The sequence below is a fragment of the Oryx dammah genome, unplaced genomic scaffold (genome assembly GCF_014754425.2).
Source record: "Oryx dammah isolate SB20612 unplaced genomic scaffold, SCBI_Odam_1.1 HiC_scaffold_12, whole genome shotgun sequence".
NCBI classification, from domain to species: Eukaryota; Metazoa; Chordata; class Mammalia; order Artiodactyla; family Bovidae; genus Oryx; species Oryx dammah.
Window position 1 is genome coordinate 52,755,821 of NW_024070196.1, and position 24,013 is coordinate 52,779,833.

At 43.2% G+C, this 24,013-nt stretch overlaps 1 protein-coding gene across 1 annotated transcript in view; it reads right to left on the minus strand.

Moving 5' to 3' along the window:
• The window catches only part of CFAP251 (cilia and flagella associated protein 251), an 86,746-nt gene that overhangs the window by 57,740 nt on the left and 4,993 nt on the right, over positions 1 to 24,013 (minus strand). The window contains exons 6-11 of the mRNA XM_040251286.1: positions 18,079 to 18,216; positions 15,510 to 15,619; positions 8,985 to 9,096; positions 8,656 to 8,736; positions 2,523 to 2,600; positions 1,115 to 1,165 (exon numbers count right to left, since the gene is read on the minus strand). Of these exons, the coding sequence (XP_040107220.1) occupies positions 1,115 to 1,165; positions 2,523 to 2,600; positions 8,656 to 8,736; positions 8,985 to 9,096; positions 15,510 to 15,619; positions 18,079 to 18,216 (570 nt within the window). The remainder of the gene's footprint in view (positions 1 to 1,114; positions 1,166 to 2,522; positions 2,601 to 8,655; positions 8,737 to 8,984; positions 9,097 to 15,509; positions 15,620 to 18,078; positions 18,217 to 24,013) is intronic.

A 24,013-nucleotide genomic window follows, 5' to 3' on the forward strand; every position in this document is an offset into this window, starting at 1 on the left:
GAACATAACTATGGCAAATAACAAGAATCGACTGTATTTAGCTTTTGATACTTCAAGTTATAAAAAGCTGAGTTTGCAGACAGAATCATCTTCTTGCCTTGTGTCCACTGTCTCTCTCTCTTTATTTCTCCTTCCTGCATGCTTGCTTGAAAAGTAAAGTTTTATAGAATGAATCAAAAAAGAAGAAAGGAAACAGAAAAACCGTCATAAGGTGCAACCTGAGAACAGGTTACATGAGTATCAGAAACAAAAACGGATGCAGGAGACGGGACTCAAGGTCCACCCCTGGTGCAATCGCTCAAGGAAAGCTGGCAGGATAAAATGTTTCTGCTAACACCTGGCTCACCACCTTCCTACTGGACCTTAAACAGCTAAACACCCAACATCAGTTTTTAAAATTTAGTTTTGGCTGCGCTGGGTCTTAGCTGTGGCACGCAGGATCTTACGTTGCGGCTCGGGGGCTTCTCCAGTTATGGTGTGGGGCTTGGTTGCTCCAAGGCATGTGGGATCTTAATTCCGTGACCAGGGAACAAACCCACGTCCCCTGCACTGGAAGGTGGATTCTTAACCACTGGACCACCAGGTAAGTCCCTCCATATCATTTTTTAATTGTTCTGAAAACTAAGCAGCTTAAGGGATCCACTCATGTCTAGTGACTTCACTTACATCTCCCCAAATTAACTTTCATCCTTTGTCACAGGCACACATACATTATAAAAGCCACCTCTTTCTTGGGTATTTGCTTGTGGTAGTAAATTTCCTTTGCCATTTATTTTCAATATTGCAAGATAAATTTATAATTTTTTCAAACTTTTAATTTTGTATTGGGGTATAGTCAATTAGCAATATTGTGGCCATTCCAGGTGAACAGCTAAGGGACTAAGCCATATATATACATGTATCTCTTTGTCATTTATTTGTATTCTATATTATTTTGAAAAATCCTTCCATTATTTTAAACTGACCATTCAGTATGGTGAAGGACCTAAGTAAAAATTTCAAATTATTTCCCAATATCAAGACACACACAGAGCACCCCAAAGATAATAGGCTGACACCCACATACTTATTTCTTACAAAGTCAGGCATATAAAAGCACAACAGGCATACTCACTTTTTCTGTTAAAACTGGGGCACTGTGAACAAGTATGCCTCCCTCTGGATACTGATAAGCACAGAAAAAAATAATCACTACTTTAAAAAAAAGACATTTCTAAAAGAAAAGCAACATAACAGCAAAACCAAAACAAATGCATCAAAACAGGGTCAGAGCTTCGCAATTTCTACAGGTAGGAGAACCTGCTGTCTCCAGGAACATCTAAAAACATGCTGAAAGAAAATAAATAAATAACACCACAAATGACTGTGATTTTAAGTGTTTGTTAATGCAGATCTGACTTCTGCATTTATAAGGTTTTAAGCTATCATTAACACCTGAAGTAATGAGTTATCACTGTAAATCAGCAACTAAATTGTTTTGCATTTTTTATTGAGGGAAAATTCACATAACATAAAATTAACCATTAACCATTTTAAAGTGTGCAACTGAGTGGCATTTAGTACATAACCAATGCTGTGCAACTGTTACTCTCTTTGGTTCCAGGACACTTCCATCACCCCAAAAGGAAACCCCCTATCATCAAGCAATCACTCCCCATCCCCTACTCCTCCATTCCCTGACAACCACCATTCTTCTTTCTGTCTCTATGGATTCAGGTATTCTGAAAGTTTCCTATGAATGGGATCATATAGTATTTGGTTTTTTGTGTCTGGCTTCTTTCATTCACCGTAATGTTCCCAAGTTGCAGTAGGTGTTGGCACTTCATTCCTTTTAAAGACTAGATTATATTCCACATATGGATAGACCACATTGGGTTTATCCATTCATTAGTTGATGGACATTTGCTCCTACCTTTTGGGTATTGTGTATAATGCTGTTGCTGTCAACATCTGTATATAAGAATCTGTTTGAATGCCTGTTTTCAATTCTTTTGGGTATATACCTGGAAACTGGTGGGTCATATGGTAATTTTATGTTTACATTTTGATGTCTTTTTAATATCATGATTTTGCCCTGTGTCAGTATACATTATCACCAGTCTGCTAATCAGGGGTTCAGGATGGGGGACACATGTACACCCATGGCTGATTCATGTCAATGTGTGGCAAAAACCACTACAATATTGTAAAGTAATTAGCCTCCAATTAAAATAATTAATTTAAAAAAAAGGGAAAAGAGTCCAAGATTTGAAAACTCCTATATCTTAGGCCTTAAATACATTCAAAAAATATTCATTCTGTTAATTTAAAAAATTAAATAGAATTTAAAGTATGTGCTTCTGACTTAATATGCTAATTTCCAGTGGGACTAAAATAAATGCTATAATTAAATCAAAACACTTTAATATGTTTATTGCTTTTTAAGTAGATACTATATTGTTATATTACCAAAACATCTGTACTCAAAGAATAAACAGATACTTGTCCATATATTTAAAACAAATGAAAACAGTTCTACTTACCCACGTATAATATATTGCTTGTGTTTTACTATTGCTCACCAATTCTTTATTATTTGTTGGATTAAAAATCAGGTAGTTCTGAAATATAAAATATTAAAATATATTACTATAAAAAATTTTCTGTTTCTCTCTGGTTAAGCTGAATGTTAAGATAAATAATATTTTGGGGACTTCCCTGGTGGTCCAATGGTTAGGTCTCCATACTTCCACTGTAGGGGGCATGGGTTCAATCCCTGGTGGAGGAACTAAGATCCCACAAGCCAGGTGGTGTGGCCAAAAAATAAAATTAAATTAAATAATATTTTAAATTAAAATAAATAACTGAGTAGGAATATAAAACAGAAAACACATGGCATTTTATAAGCAATAGGATATAACTGAAATACTGAGTGTGAAAATTAATGAACTTGAGTTTCCTTTCTTATTTAGTCTTATTTACTGTAATTCATCATCTATAAATCGGAACAAGCAAAAGTAAACCAGTATTCACCAATAACCTTTATTCTGTGTCCTTTTGGACAAAGGCTGCGGTGTACTGATTTCTAAATTTAATGGGGCCACAAGGGAACTTGGAATGAATGCAAAATATTGGAAAGATTTTCTGATTCCTGCCAAGATGGTGAATAGCATGGGTTGCCTGGCTCTCTTCCCAAAAACCAACCCTGTGGATACTATAGAAGGGAAGGAAACCTGAAATGCAGAACAACTACAAGTGAGGAATCCCTGGGGACACTTAAGTGCAAGTCTTGAAATGGTATGTGTGCAGGAGGCAGGTGGCTGCAATCTGACAGGAAGGGGTGCACAGGAGGCAGCTTTGAGAGATAAGTTCAAGAAATGCTTTTTAAGTTCCGTTCCTGCCCCTTCCACCCCATCACCGACTCCTTGCCCCTTGCTTGCTGCATCACTTCGGGAATGTAAGCTACCATGGCTACTGTCTGAGGTTCAATTTCAGAACAGCACAAAGGTCTGGGTGGGGTGAAGACCTGGTGAAAGGAAGTACATGGACGAGGCTTCACAAAGGCTGAAAATCAGCCTCAAGTCACCTCAATCTCTGATTAGATGGAGGTGATTGCTTTGCCAAAGGCCCAAAAGAAGCAAAACTAAGTCTTCCTTGGAGGAAGCTTTTATCATTCTGAGCCTCAAATTATTCCTATTCTTTTTAAAGTACAACATCAGGCATTCAGTGAAAAATAACCAGGCATGTGAAAGAGTCATATTACTGAAAAGGAGGGAGATGAGTGATCTACAGAAAGAGAACACCAGGTAATTTTTATGGCTGAGTGTTCCACTGAATGTAGGGACCACATCTTCTTTATCCATTCATCTGCTGATGGACACGTAGGTGGCTTCCACATCTTGGTAATTGTAAATAATGCTACTTTGAACACTGGGGTGCATGTATCTTTGTGAATCAGTAATTTTTTTCAGATATATGCCCAGGAGTGGAATTTCTGGGTCATATGGAAGTTCTATTATTGTTTTTTGAAAACCTCTCTATTGTTTTCCAGTGGCTGCACCAGTTTACATTCCCAGGTGTACAGGGTCCCCTTTGCTCCACACCCTCACCAATATTTGCTATATGTGGCCTTTTTGATGATAGCCATTCTGATATGTCTGAGGAGATAGCTCATCGTGGTTTTGATTGGCATTTCCCTGATGATTAGCTACCAGATAACTCTATTTTTAAAAAGAATCAAATGGAACTTCTAGATCTGGGGAAAAATAGCTTTAAAAACTCAAAATATGGTTTAACAGAAAATTAAATAGAGCCAAATAAATAATTCATTAGTCAAAAAGGAGCTACCAGGGAAGCCCAATTAACAGTAAAAAAAAGGAAGATAAATTATGGAGAAAAGATCCAGAATGAAGCATAAAGACACAGAAGAACAGAAAAGAGAATAAAAGACCTATGGGACAAGCTGAAAAGGTCTAACTTACATATAGCTGGAGTCCCAGAAGGAGAGGAAAGAAAGAACGTGGCAGAAATAATGTTTGAAGAGACAATGGCCAGAGTTTTCCAAAACTGAGGAAACATGGCATCTCAAGTTCAAAAAACCCAAAGGATAAAGTTTAAAAAAAAAAAAAAAACCACACCAACAACATGTCCATACACACACAGATACACCATCCATTGAAAAACTATTGAAAACCAAGAGAAAATCTTAAAAGCAGCCAGCGGTGGGGGAAAAGACACATAACTTTCAAAAAAATTTAGCAGTAAGATTGACAGTTGTGGGACTTCCCTGATGGTCTAGTAGTTAAGAATCCACCTGTCAATGCAGGGGGTCATGGGTTCAATCCCTGGTCCGGGAAGATTCCACATGCTAAGGAGCAACTAAGCCCTAGAGTCTGTGCTCTGCAATAAGAGAAGCCACCTCAATAAGAAGCTCTCACACCACAACTAGAGAGGAGTCCCTGCTCACAACTAGAGAAAGCCTGTACGCAGCAACAAAGGTCCAGTATAGCCAAAAAAAAAATTTTGTAAGATTTTAAAATAAAATCTATAAGAATTAAAAACTAAAAACGGGGAGACCCATTGGGAAGCTATTTTAAAAAAATGTCCATTTGATTGGGGATACCAGTGACCGTGAGCAGCACAGCTCTGTTAGAGTGGTAGGTGGGTGGAGGACAGATGGGAAGAGGGAAATGTCCATCCACGGAGGATGGATAAATAAGTCCTGCAACACTCAAAGAGCAAAAAACAAAACAGCAGTGAAGGTGAATAGGGATTACGGCTCAAGGATTGACGTGAGCGATTCTCAGAAACAACGCTGAGCAGATCAAACAACTATTCTGGCTCCCCACGTGCATGCTTGGTCATCTCAGCCGTGTCTGACTCTCTGCCGCCCCATAGACTGTAGCCCACCAGGCTCCTCCGTCCATGGGATTCTCCAGGCAAGAATGCGGACCGGGTTGCCATTTCCTCCTCCAGGGGATCTTCCCGACCCAGGCATTGAACCCACGGCTCCTGAAGCTCCTGCACTGGCAGGTGGATTCTTTACCACTGAGCCACCAGGGGAGACCCAATCACAAATACAGAAAGGTCAAAAAACAGGTAAAATGAAAACAGATAGTATTGAGAGATACATACGTCACCGGAGAAAAGTATAAAGGAAAGCACAGGCATGAATAATACAAAATTTGGGATAACAGTTAACTTCAGGGAGCAAGACTGAGGATGAGATCAGGAAGGGGAACACAGGGGGCCTCTAGGGTTAAGGTAACGTTCTATTCCATGATCCTGTGATGAGCACACAGGTACATTTTATTTTCTTCTCTAAAAGGTACACGTTTTGCAGGTATGCCTTATTTAGCAACAAAACACAAAGAGGTCAAATATATCCTGCAAAAAAATAAAAAATAAAAAGGAAATGAGATGAGGAAGTAGAGAAAGCAAGTGTGGATGGCGCTTCTGAGACGTTTCCCTATAAAGAGGAGCAGGGGGCGTAGTTGGAAGGAGATGTGGGGTCAGAGCATTCTCTCAGGATCAGTGGTCCTAAAGCATGTTTATGCGTAGTAGAGGGAGAGATGAGAGCTGCAGAAGGGCCTCAGGCAGCCAGGAACTAGTGCACTGGCCCTTCACTGCAGTCAGAGGGGGAAGAGAGAAGGTTGAAGGTGTGTGGCAGATTTACAGGGCTTCCCAGGTGGCTTGGCGGCTAAAGGATCCACCTACAGTGCAGGAGACACTGGTTCGATCCCTAGGTCAGGAAGATCCCCTGGAGGAGGGCATGGCAGCCCACTCCAGTATTCTTGCCTAGAGAATCCCATGGACGGAGGAGCCAGGCGGGCTACATTCCATGGGGCTGCAAAGAGTCGGACATGACTGAAGCAACTTAGCATGTACGCACACACACACACACACACACACACACACACACACACACACAGCAGGTTTGGGAGGGAGAACAGGCTGGTGTTTGTATCTGATGGCTTCCATTTTTCTCAGTGAAACAGGAGGGGTAGGGGTCATCAGCTGAGTATGGGAGGCAGGGCAGTGGGAGATGGGAGGAGCAGGTATGAAACTGCTGTCTCTAGAAATGAAAACGACAGGCTACCAGGCTACCAGAGCAGCCAGGCCAGGCTGAGAGCCCTCTTGAAAGTCGTGACTGAATTTTAAGTAAGATGAATCTGCTCAGTTGGGTGGTTCTCATCAGCTGCATTCAGCCCTCTGGGGCCTGGATCCAGAGGAGGCTGATGGTGGGACGTACCCAGGGCTTGCAGGGAGGGGGCCGGGAGTCTGTGCAGTGCTGTCCACAGTACTTCCTGAGGGGATGGAGATGTTCTATCACGTGTGTTGTCAACAGGGGTAGCCACCAGCTCCATGTGGGTGACGATTGTTTGAAGTGTGGCTAGTGAGACCAAGGAAATGAACGTGCGCTTTTACTTTAACCAATTTAAATTGAAATAGCCATGTGTATTTAGCAAAGCTGCAGTATAGAAGTCAGTTGCATTTCTATACACTAGCGATGAACATTCTGAGAAAAAAATTAAGAAAACAATTCCACATAAAAAGCATAAAAACATAAGCATAAAAAATACTCAGGAATAAATTTAGCCAAGGAAGTGAAAGATCTGTATACTGAAAATTACAAAACACTGCTGAGACAGACTTTTTGACACAGTAGGAGTGAGAGAAGGTGGGATGATTTGAGAAAGTACCATTGAAACACATATACTACCATATGTAAAATAGTTAGCCAGTGGGCATTTGCTGTATGACTCAGGGACCCTGAAGCTGGTACTCTGTGACAACCTAGAGGGGTTGGGTGGGGAGGCAGTGGGGGGTTCAAGAGTGAGGGCCATACATATACATATCTGTAGCTGATTCAGGTTGATGTATGGCAGAAACCATCACAATACTGTAATTATCCAATTAAAAATAAAATACAACTAAAAACCTGGTGAAATTAAAAAAAAACACACTACTGAAAGAAATTAAAGATGATATAAATAAATAGAAAAACATATTGTGCTCCTGGGTTGGAAGGCAATACTGTTAAGATGACAATACTACCAGGGATGTATAGATTCAGTGCAATGTCTATCAAAATCCCCCAAATATTTTTGGTATCTCGTCCTAAATATCCAAGTATGACTGGTAACTCTTAAGAAGTAAGGAAATTTGGGACTTCCCTGGTGGTCCAGTGGTTAAGACTCCAGCTCACAATCCAGGGAGTCGGGGTTCAATCCCTCATCAGGAAACTAGATCCTGCTTGCTGCAAGTAAGACCTGGCACAGCCAAATAAATTTTTTTTTAAGTAAGAAATTACTTTTTTCTGGGATCAGGAAGAATGTTGGCGGAGGGGAAGAGAGATAAAATGGATATAAAACTGATAATGATGTGTGTCTGGGTGAGTCCAGTCACCCAGACCCCCTGCTTGGGTTCTAGTTCACACAAGCAACATACTTCCTTACCACAGTGCCTGGCACACAGTAGAATAAGTGCAGGTGAACAAAGGCTACAAGGTTGACTGAGATGATACAGAGCAGCAGCGTCATCACTCTTGGTGCCCTTGGCAAGTCGCCTCATGCAAATCAAGAAAACTGATAATTGCCCTATATGAAGAGCAGTTCAGAGCATGCTTCTAGAATAAGAAAAGCTGGGTGGCTGTAGACCAATTATTTGATAATTAATAGCAGTAATATTAATTCCACAGTAACGTCTTTCTAGCATGTTGCATAGATTATGTGAGATATTGCATGCAAAGAACTTAGTAGAATCTGCAAATAAGAAGAGATTTAAAATAATAGCTATTATCACCAAAAATAAACTAAGGACATGGATGTGTGCATAAGTTGCTCCAGTCAGTGTCCAACTCTTCATGACCCCCATGGACTGTAGCCCGTCAGGCTCTTCTGTCCATGGGATTCTCCAGGCAAGAATACAGGAGTGGATTGCCACTTCTCCTCCAGGGGATCTTCCTGACCTAGGGATTGAACCTGCATCTCCTGTGTCTCCTGCACTGCAAGCAAAATCTTTACCACTGAGCCACCGGGGAAGCCCAAGAACACAAATAGGAGTTTTTAAAAAGCTCTAGTGCACCATAACTAAGCTCCAGCAAAACAAAAAGGAGTTTTGACCTGGCTTCAGGGTAACTTCAGGTGGATCTTTACAGGTTCAAATTGAACTCACCTGAATACCATACTCCTTGGGGAGGTCAAGAGTGCACGCTGGCGTTTCTGCCGCTAACGTCCACTTCCAGATGCAAACTTTCTGTGAGTGAAAGCAGACAAAGGAGAGAGAAGGTTCCTGAACACTGCTGAAGTCACCTACACCTCTCGTGGTAACCCAGTGACTTCCGCTAATTGAGCAATGCACAGTGAGCTTGGCCTCAGGCAGGGAGCCCCTGACGGGAATCTGGTCATCCGTCCACCCAGATAACCAGAGATGCCGCACTGCCTGAGGCAGAGCTGCTCACAGGGGAACGTTTGACAGGCTGGCTGTCCCAGTGGGCCCCGTACCTGGATTTCGGCATCTGAGATGGTTGCCAGATACTTAGCATCGCGGGTGATGGCCATGGCCCTAATGCCATTGTCTTTTGGGCAGCTGTCGAATATCGTGTGCACAGGAATGCTGCAAAACACGACGGGGGACACCCACTTCAGGAACAGGACAGCTGTGGTCTATCCACACTACGGAATGCCACTCCGTCACAAAAAGGAGTGAAGCGCTGACCCAGGTGACAACACGGATGAACCCTGAAGACATGGTGCTGAGGGAAGGGAGCCAGACACCAAAGGCTACGCGCTGTATGGTTCCATTTACATCAAATCTCTCGAAGAGGCAAATTCATGGAGACCGATCACAGATGTATGCTTGTTCCAGGGGGCTGTGGATGGAGGGTGGGGGAGTGGGTTGTGACTGCTGATGGTTTCAGGGTTTCTTTTCAGGGAGAAGGAAATGTTTGGGAACGAGATAGAGGCGATGGCTGCCCCCCACTGTAATTACACGCAATGCCACTGAATTGTTCACTTTAAGCGGTTACTCTTGAGACTTCCCTGGGGGTCCCGGGGTTAAAACTCTGCGCTTCCACTGCAGGGGGCCCAGGTTCAATCCCTAACTGGGGAACTAAGATCTCACATGCTGCATGGTGCGGCAAAAAATAAAGTGGTTACTTTTATGCTACATGAATTTTGGTGCTAGTGGTTTAGTCACCAAGTTGTGTCCGACTCTTTGCAACCCCATGGACTTGTAGTCTGCCAGGCTCCTCTGCCCATGGGATTCTCCAAGCAAGAATACTGGAGTGGCTTGCCATGCCTTTGTCCAGGGGATCTTTTCAACTTAGGGATCAAACCCCCATCTCCTGCGTTGCAGGCAGATTCTTATACTGACTGAGCCATACATGAATTTTGCCTTAATTAAAAAAAAAAAAAAACACTCTAATCTGGCCCTTAACATTCCTCAGCCATAAAAATGAATGCTTTTGAGTCAGTTCAAATGAGGTGAATGAACCTAGAGCCTATTATACAGAGTGAAGTAAGTCAGGAAAAAGAAAAACAAATATCATATATTAACACGTATACATGGAATCTAGAAAGATGGTACTGGTGAACCTATTTGCAGGGCAGCAATGGAGTCGCAGACACAGAGAACAGACTTGTGGACATGGAGGGTGGGAAGGAGAAGGTGGGATGAATGGAGAGACTAACATGGAAACATATACACTGCCATACATAAAATAGACAGCGAGTGGGAATTTGACGTATGACTCAGGGAACTCAAACCAGGGCCCTGTGACAACCTAGAGGGGTGGGACGGGGTAGGAGGTGGGAGGGAGGGAAGTTCAAGAGGAAGGGGGCATATGTATATTTATGGCTGATGCATATATTGATATACAGCAGAAACCAACACAAGACTGTAAAGCAATCATCCTTCAATTAAAAATAAATTCATTTTTTAAAAAAGCTCAGGGCAGCATGTAAATGTGCTATTTGTTCTCTGTCTGAGCCCAAGTCTCTCCTTGGTTATCAAGGGCCAGTTCTGGGCCAGGAGTGAAGGATGAAACGAACTGCCTCGGACACCATCCCAGCTCACAGGAAAGCCACAACCTCCTCCAGAAGGGGGAGAATAAACAAGCATAGGCTTTCTCCACAGCAGCTCAGCTGCATGTGTCAAAGTCTTCAATGCACAGATCCTAAAGGCCACCAGTTTCACTTCTACAACTTGTTTTTTCCCTAGAGAAATAATAGCAAAGGTAAACAGAGATAAATGCCAATTCATATTCATTGTGGCATGGCTTTCACAGCAAAACTGGAAACAACACAGATATCCATTGTTATGGGGTTTATTTAACAAATAGCATGGTAAAACCATATAAAGAAAAAAATATGTCACCTTCAAAAAGAATGAAGTAGATTTGAGAAAATGACTAAAATTTTGTGAAAAAAGCAAATTGCAAAGCGTATACGTAGCATCATCCTGAGTTGTGTGTATGTGTGAGTGAGTGTATGTGTGTATGTATTTACAAGTAAAGAAAAAATCTGGAGGAATGAACTGCAAACTACATGGTGACTCCGGATATAGGCTTGGGTGAAGGGGGACTTTCTTTTTTTTTAAATTTCTACATGTTTGTATTATGTCACTGACAACACTTTAGAACTGTATGAAGCAGACAAAGCCTTTACATATGCACAATTAGACAATATATGAATATCTGAGAGAGTCAAAGTAACCAAAAGAAACAGTTGAAGAAATGATGGAAGTGAGTTGTGATGTGGGGGAGGCCCTGACCTCCACTGGAAGAGCAGGTGGAAAACTTAATCCAGGTACATGGGCTGTGTGGATCGATGGTGTTTCTTTTTTATTACTTACTTATTTGGCTGCACCAGGTCTTATCTGCAGCACGTGGGATCTTTGACCATTCGTTGTGGCAGCACATGAATTCTTAAATCTCAGCATGCTAGATATAGTTTCCTGATCAGGAACTGAACTCAGGCCCCCAGCTTTGGGAGTCTTAGCCACTGGACACCGAAGAAGTTCTCATAGTTGGTTTTTCATAATGGAGACCTTAATGTAAAGAGGCCTCAGTATGTCACATTGGCGTACCAATTGGCTGGAACCAAGTCCACGTGCTGGCTGAGGGCCTGTCTGGTTCTCTGTCACTTGAGAAACTTTATGCCACTGAGAAGCAGCCCCCAAAATTCCCTTGAGAAGGGAGTTCTAAAGTTGTCAGGAATGCCATACTGATGTCCATTGTGGGGAAATGTATCTCATCTCTGGAGATAGAATTAAATGTAGAGAAGATGAAGTCAGCTGGACCTGTACTATTAACATTCGTGATAAGTGATTTATTTTTTAAAGGACTGAGTCATGTTTAAGAGAATTTAACATATCAGAGTCTCTGATATGTTAACAAACAGATTAATTTGTGATTCTAATTTACAGTCTGTAGTTGATTTAGACTTGTGATTTTAAATTCAAATTGTATTAGGTTTATAAACAATATTAGAACACTTAAGAGAACTTAAGACTTGCCACATCTATGTCTAGCTTATTGCCATATTTATGTCTAGTTTATTAGATTTATGAGAATTACTTAAGTACTGATGAAGGATTTATTTGTTAATCAGACTACTAAAGAACTTAAAGATGAAACTGAATATATTCCAATTCTAAATGCAGTTCACAATGCTTAAAAGGAGATAATAACAAAATTTGTGAGACCAAACACTAATCAGAGACCCCCTTATAGGCAATTGCAAAAACATGCTAGATTTGCAGGGTTAGGATTCAGGTGAACTAATAATCCCAAAAGAAGTACGGTTTATCACTTTAATAAATGAATATTAATTCTAACACCAAATATCCTTTCTGGGTTCCCCAAGTCATCATTTGCAATATCATAAAAACTCATTATCAATGAATCATTGCATTGTTAACCAGAGACACACTTTACTTTGCAGGTAAAGAAAAAAATTACTGCAGAGTCACCCCCAGTCTAATGGGGGAGACAGTTCTATAAACGAATAAAAAGCAAAGGATAAACACAATTTGAAAGGAGCCAGCTCTGCCTGGGCAAAGGGTGAGAGAAGAGACACAGTGAGAGGCCCGCCCTTCCTGCCTCAGGACAGCTGTGTCAGGCAGCTGTGTCATCACCCGCAGCTGAAAAGCATGTCATTGCTACAGACGACCGCTAGGCACACAGAAGGGAATTTCACTTCGCTGCAGAAGTGTTTGCGTGGCTAGTGTGTGAGGTGCGAACCCCCTGCAACAGGGGCTGAATTGGCAATGAGCAGTCCCTGGAGGGTTCTCAGCAGGGGAGCAACACAATCGGATTTTGCATTTGGCTCAAAGATCAAGCTCAAAATGTTGTGGAGAGGGACTGCCTTGGTGATACAGTGGTTAAGACTCTGCATTTCCAAAGCAGGGAGTGTGGGTTGGGTCCCTGGTCAGGGGACTAAGATCCCACGTGTCACATGGCCAAAAAATAAATAAGATCTTTAAAAAAAAAAGTGGCGGAGGAAAACCATATGATACTGTTGGCCACACGTGTATTTAATACAACAGCAAATATTCTGGAACGAAATGCTCCAAATTGACTAGAGGACTAGGATTGGAGATGGTGGCCCAAGGAGACTAGCTTCCAATTAAAATGTATGAAAGTAACTTAAAAAAATCAACAGATGAATAGATAAACAGTATGTATATTCATGCAATGGAATCCTAAGCAGATATAAAAAGGAATGGAATATTGATTCGTGCTACAACATGGAAGAAGTTGGAAAATATTATGCTAAGTGAAAGAAGCCAGACACAAAAGCCACATATTGTATGACTCCGTTGACTTGAGATGTCCAGAACAGGCAAATCTACAGAGACAGAAAGTAGATGAGAGGCTACCAGAGGCTGAGGGGAGAGAGAGTGAGGAATTCATTCCTTCAGGTTTTCTGGTTGGGTGATGCAAGTGTTCTGCAACGGTGGGGCTGACTGCTGAACATTGTGAATGTAATTAATGCCAGGGAACTGTATGTGTAGAAGTAGCTCAGGAGCTTCTCTGGTGGCCCAGTGGTTAAGATTCCATGCTTCCACTGCAGGGGGTGAGGGTTCGATTCGTGGTTGGAGAAGTTCCACATGCTGCACAGTGTGGCTAAAAATAAATAACTAAAAGGAAAAGTAGTTCGGTGCCATGAGGGGTGGGTTGAAGAGCAAAACTGCAAGAGGAGCAGGAGAGATCTGACAGGAGGTTGTTGTTATGGCCCAAGCAGGAGAGGATGGGCAGAGGCAGAGGTTATTTGGAGGCAAAGGCACAGGACTTTTGGACATTTTGGCAGAGGAGGCCCATGGGACCAGCAGGTGGAACGCCCTCCAGCAGTGCCCCCTCAGCAAACACAGGAAACACTGAGAGTAAGATGGTCCGGTTTCAAGTGCTGGGTGTGCTCCTGCCAGGCTGGAGAACATCACCAGCAGCACCCGCGTCCCCTCATGCCACAGCTAAGGAACGGCCAGAGGAGGATAAGGCTGAGAAGAATCTGAGAGGGAACAGACAGCACTGGGTGGAGAACCAGGGGCACAGGGTGTCAGAGGAGTCAAGAGGAGTGAAGGGTGTTGAAAGCCCCTGAGCAGCCAAGCGAGGTAAGGACTGCGGCTAGGTAACACAGCCCTATGGACGCCACGGGCCACCCGGAGGAGGGAAGTTCCTGTTTCCAGAAATTCAGTGTAACTTCCTAACCTTCCTCTCCACCCGAACTCATCTAACCCACCTCACCTCTCCCCACCCCACCCCGCACACCCAGTCAAGCCCTTACAATGAAGGAAGCTGACACTGCCCTCTATCTCTAGGACCAGGAATTACGAAAGGACACACATCTGGGAGCATCTGCCCTGGGCCGGGGATTGTGCTCTGGATCTTCATCACAATCCCGTAAGGTGAGTAGTGTAGGTCAGACGGTGCGCCCTTCAAAACTCATTCCATCCAGAACCTCAGAATGTGATCTTACATGGAATCAGAGTCTCTGCAGGTCTAATTAGTTAAGTGACGTCACACTGGCTTAGGGAGGACCCTAAACCCAATGACTGGTGTCTTTAGAGGAGAAAAAACCTTACAGAGAGATACGGAGGGGAAAACGCCACGTGAAGCAGAGGCTGAAGGGACATGTCTACAGGTCAAGGGCCACCAAGGATGCCAGTGACTACTTGAAGTCAGGAGGGGAGCATGGGACAGATTCTCTCTCAGGGTCCCAAGGAGCTCCCTGCAGACACCCTGACTTCAGATGTCTGTCCTTACGAACAATGAGAGAATAAATTTCTGTAATTTATGCCACCTAGTTGGGGGTTAATTTTTTTGTATATATATTTATTTTACTGTGCCGAATCTTTTAGCTGCAGCATGTGGGATCTAGTTCCCTGACCAGGAATCAAATCCCAGGCCCCCTTCATTGGAAGCACAGAGTCTTAGCCACTGGATCACCAGGAAAGTCCCTAGAGGTAATTTCTTACAGCAGCCCAGGGAAACAAAGACGGTATGATTAGCCTTTTTTTTTTTTTGCAGATGGTGAAAGTCACACAACTTCTCTGGGCCCCCCAGCTGGGTAAGTGTGAGTTGGCCTCCCCTCAGGCCAGCGTGCCTGGTAGCGTCAGTTGCTCAGTTGTGTCCAACTCTTTGAGGCCCCATGGACTGTAGCCCGCCAGCTTATCCATGGGATTCTCCAGGCAAGAACACTGGAGTGGATAGCCATTCCCTTCTCCAGAGGATCTTTCTGACCGAGGGCCCGAACCCAGGTCTCCTGCATTGCAGGCAGATTCTTTACCATCTGAGCGACAGGGTTTCTGGTTTAAAGAGCCAAGAATTGTCCATGTGAAATTCACCAAAGTCATGTCACTCCCCTGGGCCTTGAGGCAGGAAGACAAGCTCTCCTGGGACCCTTGCACCTTGCCCTGCATCCCAGCACCGGCTTCTCTATCCCCAGACCAGCATGCCTCATTTTCTGTGGGTTACAGTGGCCCATTACTGTATGTAAAGGAGGAGGCGGCGGCTCTGACGTGCCTACCCTGTGAAAGAGTCCCATATGATGATCAGGCAGTCGGGCCCTTTGTCAGCCGTGGCGACCCAGCGCCTGTCTTCGCTGATGCAGAGGCAGGAAATGACGTTGGGGTGGCCCTGCAGACGTGGAGAGAAGATGCTCTGAGACATGGAAGGTGCAGCCCGGCCCTGGCGCCAGCAGGAAAGGTGGGACCCCAGAGAGAGACGTGAGCTGCCTGTCCAGTCTCCACCTCTGAACATCCAACTCCTGCCCACTTTCCTGGTGTTACTCTACAGCCAGAGGTTTTCAGACTTTCCTTTGAAACGCTTGTGGGAGGGACTTCCCTGATGGTCCAGGGGTTAAGACTTCACCTTCCAATTCAGGGGGTGTGGGTTCCATCCCTGGTCAAGGAGCTAAGATCCTACACGCCTTAGGGCCAAGAAAACATAAAACAGAAGCAATATTGCAACAAATTCAACAAAGACTTTAAAAATGGCCCACATTAAAAGTAAAAAAAAGTATTAAAAAAAAAAAAAAACACACAGGATAAGCTACACTCCCCACAAGAACAGTGGCTTCCTAGGGGTCGAGGCATGTACCTGACTCTGAACCCTGGTTGAGAATAAATGTCTGGGTCCTCTCAGGTCCCACCTCCTTGGACTCCCCTGCTGGCCTCATCTCCCTTAAAACAGCTCACTCGGGTCCCTGAGCAGCTCTGGAGCCAAAGCCTCCTTGCTGGCCTCTGCTTTCACTTGTATCCTCCTATAATCCTCCCCACACAACAGGAATCTTCTGGAAACACAAACAAGAGATGGCAGCCAGGAAACCACCCCTATTGCCCTCTTTCCATGTCACCCCCTCGCTCACTCTGGCCTCTTCTCTGGGCGCCACACAAAAGGCCTGAAAATCTGGAGCTCTCTCTGTCGGGGACGCTCTTGCCTACAAAACTGCCCCTGGTTGGCTCATGCTCAGCCTTCAGGTCTCAGCAAAAATAGCACGTTTCTATTCCCTGCCTACCAGTTCAGAGGAAGTCTTCTCAGACCTTGATTTTTCTCTTTTAGAGCACTTTCACATACCCATTCCAGCTATTATAATCTTTATTTTTATGCAATTTTATTATTTATTTATTTATTTGCCTGTGCCAGGTCTTTAGTTGCAGCTCGTGGGATCCTCAGTCTTCAGGGCAGCATGCTGGACCTTTTAGTTGTGGTGTGGGAACTCTTAGTTGCAGCACACAGGATCTTCAGTTGTGGCATGTGGGAACTAATTCCCTGACCAGAGATAGAACCCAGGCCCCCTGTTTTGGGAGCACAGAGTCTTAGCCACCAGACCAGCAGGGAAAGTCCCTAATCTTTAGTTATGTATTTACGCGTTCACTTGGTTAATGTCTGCCTCTCCATGGTGGGGGGAACTAGGTCTGTTTCGTTCATGACGTCATCTGAAACATAGTGGTTATGACAAATACAAATGGAAATGAATGAATGGCCGAGGCCCCGCCCAGCCATTCCCTCTGGGGAGGCTGGACGCCTGCCTGGCCGCTCCCTGCTTCTCAGCCCATCTGCCCCTCCTCCACATCCCTACCATCACACTGTCCCTTCTCCCCCTGCTGTGCTCGGCGCTGCACATTCAACTAAGCGCCAAGAAGAGTGTGCTGACTGTGTATGTTTCAGGACTTCTAGGAGCAAATTCCTGAAGTTACACCCATGTGTCTTGGATCCCTGGCAGGATGCTGAGTACTGGCTGACCTCTTGGAAAAATACTTGGTGAAGCTTTTGATCTAGGCATTGACTGAGGAAGGTCCTTATTAAAATATAGGTCAACTGAAAGGGGGTGATGTGGAACTGTTTATCAGGTTAACTAGTAGAAATTCAGACACTGGAAAAACATTTGGACAGGTAAAAGAAAATGAAAGGGGTCAAAAAAACATCCGGAACAGAGGAAGCAGTGCAGTGTTGGGGACGGAAGGTGTGTGGGGCATTTAGGGAGGCACTTAGGGGGTGTGAATAGAAACAGATGCTGGAGGGAGGCGAGGGAGGAGGACAACTGACCTACTTAATACTTTCAAGTTAGGAGACCTGAGCCTAAGACCTGGCTTCGCCACCTGCTAGAGCAGCCTTGGACCAGTCAGCTAAATTGACCTGAGCCTCAGCTTCCTCTCCTGTGAAATGGGGATATCAACACCCTCTTTTCAGCATGAGTAGGAGGATCAAAGCCCTGAGAGCTCTGGAAAGGAGGCTAAGGGTTAACGAAGTCTGAATCCCCACTGAAGAGCTTCCCTTTGCGTTCATCACTGTCCTGTAGAGACAACATGGTCTCTCCTGACCCCATTTTTACAGAAATGTAAAAAAATAGAGACACTTTAGACTCTAGTTACTATAAAATTAAAGTCAACTGCTGTTTGTAAATTGATTCTGATTAGAATCAGAAAGACAACAAACAGCAAAAGTTGTTTGCAAACAGAATTCGCTATGGTTCAGAAGGGAGGAAGGAACACGTGACTGAGATAGAATGAGGTTGGTCCTGGAAATAAAAAACAAAGTGCTGTATTCAAGTTAATGACAACCTCTTTCACCAGAAGTAAGAGAAGCCTGCAAACCTGAAGATGGTGCTGGCTGTTCTTGAGGACATTGTAGATGACCCCAGTGTGACCACTGGCGTAGAGAAGGACTCTCTGGTTTTCTCGAATGTAATAAACAGGAAGGGTACTGTTCCACCCGAATGACCAGGTCATAGTCTGTAAGACAAAGGTAAAACCAGCAGGACACTATGGTGTGTGAGCCCAGAGCTGGGCTGCGGGGCGATCCTAGCACGAGTCCTGGAGGAAAAGGGTTCACATCATCAGCCAATAAAGAGATACCACATTGGGACTTCCCTGGGGGTTCAGTGGCTAAGAACACACCTTTCAACATAGGCTATGTGGGTTCTATCCGTGGTCGAAGATCCCGTGTGCACGGGGCAACTAAGCCCTCAGGCTGCAACTCAGATCCAAAACTGCCAAAAATATAAAACTACCAATAAATAAAAAATTTTTTAAAGAGAGAAACATCACCTTGAGAAGTCCTCAAGAACATGCTACTATGTGGATGACCCCTAAGAATGTGATGCTAAGTGAAAGCAGTCAGATGCGAAGGACCACATAGTGTATGACCCCATGTATATGGAAATGTCCAGAATAGGCAAATCCATAGAGATGGAAAGTAGGTCAATGGTTTCCAGGCGCTGGGGGAGGAAGTGGGGAGTGACTGCTTACTGTGTATGGGTTCTTTTTGGGGTGACAGAAATGTTCTGAAATTAGATAGTGGCAAACGTTGCATAACCTTGTGAATGGGCTAAGAAACCAAACAATTGTACTTTTTTTTTTTTGGCTTCGTCAGTTCTAAGTTGCGGCATGCAGGGATCTTCACTGGGTTATGAAGGATCATTCACTGCAGCACACAAACTCTCTAGTTGTAGCAATGAAGACCTAGCTGCTCTGAGGCATGTGGGATCCTAGTTCCCCAACCAGGGATTAAAACCCGTGACCCCTGCATTGGCAGGTGGATTCTTAACTACTGGATCACCAGGGAAGACCCAATTGTACATTTTAAAAGGGTAAATTTTCATAGACATAGAAAACAAACTTATGGGGAAAGTGGGTTGGAAAGGAGGGATAAACTAGGAATTTGAGATTAAAATATACACACTACTATATATAAAACAGATAACTAACAAAGACCTACTGTATAGCACAGGGAACTATGCTCAATATCTTATAATAATCTACAAGGGAAAAGAATCTGAAAAAGATATATATACACATACACATATATATACATACAAATATATATTATATATAACTGAATCACTTTGCTGTACACCTGAAACTAACATTGCAAATCAACTGCATTTCAACAAAAATAACTTTAAAAATTAAAATAAAGGGTACACTTTACAGGGATGTGAAGAACCTGGGACCTTTATGCATCACGGGTGGGAGTGTGAAACAGTGAAGCTGCTGTAGGAAACAGTATAGAGGTTCCTCAAAAAAACTGGAAATAATCCTCGTGTGATCCAACCGTTACACATCTGGGCACATTCCCAAAAGAACATCAGTCAGTCTCGAAAAGATACGTGTACACCCGTGTGCAGAGCAGCACGTTTTGCAATGGTCAAAAGGCAGAGGCAACCCCAGGGTCCGTGGACATATGAATGGATAAACAATGTGTGAATATTATTCAGTCTCCAAAGGGACAGAGATTCTGACACATGCTCTAATGTGGATGGGCCTTTAGGACATAATGTAAGTAAAATATGCTAGTCACAGAAAGACAAATATAAGCTGAATGGTTCCACTTGTATGAGGTACTGGGAATAGTCAAATTCATAGAGGTGGAAAGTAGAAGGGTGTTGGCAGGAACTGGGTGGGGGGTGGGGAGTTGGCAGCTGCAGGTACAGTGTATGTTTCACAAGATGAAGAGAGTTATGGGGATGGCGATGATGACAGTTGCACAACTCTATGAATGTATTTACTGGGTTGGCCAAAAAGTTCGGTTGGGTTTTTCCATAACAGCTTATGGGGTTTTCCCTGGTGGCTCAGTTGGTAAACAATTCACCTGCAATGCAGGAGACTCACGTTCGATCCCTGGGTCAGGAAGATCCCCTGGAGGAGGAAATGGCAACCTACTGCAGTATTCTAGCCTGGAAAATCCCATGGACAGAAGAACCTGTGGGCTACAGTCCAACCAGGATTAAAACCCGTGTCATAAAGGGCCAGACACGACTTAGCGACTAAACCACCACCACCTAACATGGTTTTTCCTTACAGAAAAACTAGAACAAACTTTTTGGCTAACCTAACAAAATCATTTTACATGTAAAAATGGTTATGACGATAAGTTTTATATTATGTGCCTTTTAACACAATCTGATTAAAACTATTTATTTATTTATTTGGCTGCACCAGGTCTTAGCTGCAGCACGTGGTATCTTTAGCTATGGCATGAGAACTCAACTGTGGCATGTGGGAACTAGTTCCCCGACTAGGAATAGAACTTGGGCCCCCTGCATTGAGAGTCTTAACTACTGGCCCGCCAGGGAAGTCCCTTACCATAATCTTTTAAGAAACAGTTAAAAAAAATAAAAAAGAATAATTAAAAAAAAGAACAGTTAAGAGGGTGGATTTTATGGTATGTGATTAATAACTCCATTTAGAAAGAAAAGCAAAGATGCAAGGTAAACACAGGTATGTTTACTGTGTAAGAATTCAGTGAGTTCTACACTTGTGTGTGCACTTTCTCTTTGTATATTTCAATAAAAATATTTCCTTTAAAAATAAAGGAAAGCCTTCAACAGTAAATAGAAACAACTTCCTATTTACCTACTCCCCAGAACCTAGAACCCAGTTCAGTAATCAGCCACACAGTGAGCACTGATTGTTGTGAAATTCAATTTACTGAATGAGAGTATGTAGAATGGATAAGTTATAATAAAGTCACTAAGTAACTTCTTAAGGAAGGCAATTATTTAGCCTGAGTATTTGTTCCTTACTCACAATTCTCCCTGGAAGGACAAAGTATTCAATATAAAGAGATAAAATTCTCTTAGGAGGATTAAAAACCCCATGTTTCTAGTAACAAGTAAAATAAAGTTAAAATTTCCTGAAATGAAAAATAACAGGTACTATAAATACGACTATTGCCTTCAATTCAATAGAAGTTTGTTTATGTATATTTTTGTTTTCAATGTCTCTTACAAAAATTACAGATAAACTGTGGTACATTCATACAATGGAGTATCATTCAGTGATAAAAAAATAAATGAGGGGGGATTTCCCTGGTGGTCCAGTGGTTAAGACCACCTTCCAATGCAGTGGGTGTGGCTTTGATCCCTGGTCCCGGAGCTTAAACCTTATGGCCAAAAAACCAAAACGCAAAACAGAAACAATACTGTAACAAATTCAGTAAAGACTTTAAAAATGGTTCACATCCCCCAAAAAAGAAAGCAATGAAGGAATTCTCTGGCAGTCCAATGGTTAGGACTTCCCACTCTCATTGCCAAGGGCCCAGGTTTGATCCCTGGTCAGGGAACGAGGATCCCACAAGCCACAAGACATGGTCAAAAAATTAAGTAAAATTAAAATTTTAAAAATTAGAAAGAAATTAGCTAGTAAGCCAGAAGAGATGGACTTCCCTGGTGGCTTAGATGGTAAAGCGTCTGTCTATAATGCGGGAGACCTGGGTTTGATCCCTGGGTCGGGAAGATCCCCTGGAGAAGGAAATGGCAATCCACTCCAGTACCATTGCTTGGAAAATCAGATGGACAGAGGAGCCTGGTAGGCTACAGTCCATGGGGTCGCAAAGAGTCGGACACGACTGAGCGACTTCACACACACCAGAAGAGACACAGAGGAAACTTAAAGGCATGCTAACTAAGTGAAAGAAGCCAATCTGAAAAGCCTATATAGTGTATGAGTCCAACTACATGACATTCTGGAAAAGGCAAAACGATGGAGACAATTTAAAGAAATTAATGGTTGCCAGTGGCTGGGGTGCTAAGGGAGAGGGGGAGATGAACAGGTGGGGCACAGGAGATTTTTAGGGCAGTGAAACTGCTCTGCATGAAACATCAGAGGTAGATATGTGTCATTATGTATTTGTCAAAGCCCAGAGACTATACAGCACACAGTGAACCCAAAGGTACAGTATGGACTTCAGGCAATACTTACGCTTCCCTATTGGCTCATCGACTCCGACAGATGTACTGCATTCATGCAAGAATAACAGAGGAGACCAGGGGGGAAGAAGGCACAAGGGACTACACAGGGATTCTCTGTTTTTCACTCCATTTTTCTATAACCTAAAACTGCCACCCCCCCCCCCATAAAGTCTATTTTAAAAATTAACCAAGGCTGATGTGGTAGAGTGTTTAAAATAATGGTTATGTAATTAGTTACCAAAAATCAGTGAATTATATTGGAGCATAGAGATGAAATCTGGTGCATTTCCTTTCTGATATTTGAATGATACTTAAGGTTAAATGATGGACCATATATTTCTCCCAAGACAGACAGAGTGGGGCAATGTGGCCGATTTCTCTCCTACACACTTCATTCTCCATTGTCTCCTCATTCTATCTGCTCATTTGCTGTAACTTATATTTATATTTAGATCTTTTATTGCATGGGCGTGAGTGGTAGAATTATGGAATCATAATTGTCTCAAGCTGTACCTTCTAGGAATGGAAATATTCCATATCTAGCTGGATCTTGTTTTAAATTAATTTAGTTGGCTGTGCTGGGTCTTAGTTGCAGCACACAGGATCTTCATTGTAGCCTGTGGGGTCTAGTTCCCTGACCAGGGATCAAACCAGCACCCCCTGCATTGGGAGTGTGGAATCTTAACCACTGGACCATCAGGGAAGTGCCCTCTAGCTTCTTAAAAGCCAATTTCTTCATGTGAGAGGGTTCTTTTGGAAACCTAGTAATTCTAAAAGGCCTTATAGTCATCCTGGAAATTTATTTTCCAATTTAACAAATTATTTATAAAAATAACACATTCTTAACTAGACTCCTGCCTCCAGGTAAAACAACTCTTCCAAGATAAAACTAGATGGACCTCACTCAGTAGTCACAGAACTTCCTTGAGCAGTCCTACCATTAACCAAAATCACACAGGACTCATATTCATTGCATTTTCCACTAGTTTCAACGTTTATGATGGATGATCATGGGGACAGTCACCTCTCGTATTAATCTTCTTCTAAAACATGGTGATCTGGAAAACAAAACTTGATTGTCAAAACCAGATTTCACTATATTTGATAGTCATATGATTCCTTCTCATAAACTCACGATACTTTGTTTTTGGGGTGGAGATGGTATCCACGGTTATGCCTATTTACCATGAGCACTTCAACTTATGATAGGCCTCTGGAATAAGGCAGGGGACCCAAAAGGAAAAGGAGGGTGCTGCGGCACATAGAGAAGTATACGCACTGAGGAGTTAGGGGAGACACACTGACTGAAGCCAACCACCCTAGCCAGGCAGCATAAGCAACCGCTGCATGAATTATTTCACAACAGGAGGTCCCAATAAGGAACACAACCCTCCTCGCTGGCACCCATCTTGGCTGAATAATGCCTGCACCACCAGGAAGGACCCTGATTGGCCAGAGACAACCTGGACACTAATCCCATCACCATAAGACCTGAGACTGCGAGCCATGTGGCAGAGCAGTTGTCCTGGGTTCCCTCACCCTCCTGCTTTCCACCTGGGTGCCCCTTCCCACTAAAGTCTCTTGCTTTGTCAGCACGTGCATCTTCTCAGACAATTCATTTCCGAGTGTTAGACAAGAGCCCATTTTCGAGCCCTGGAGGAGGTCCCCCTTCCTGCAACAGAAGCACCTTTGGTGAGGGCAAGAAATTAGAAACAGCATAAATGGCCATCACTAGGGAAATAGCTGAATTTAAAATGAGGAAGTGGCTACACATGCCCTGATGCAAAAAAATCCTCTAAGAGATATTAAGTGCAAAAGCATTTTACAGAGATGCAGAA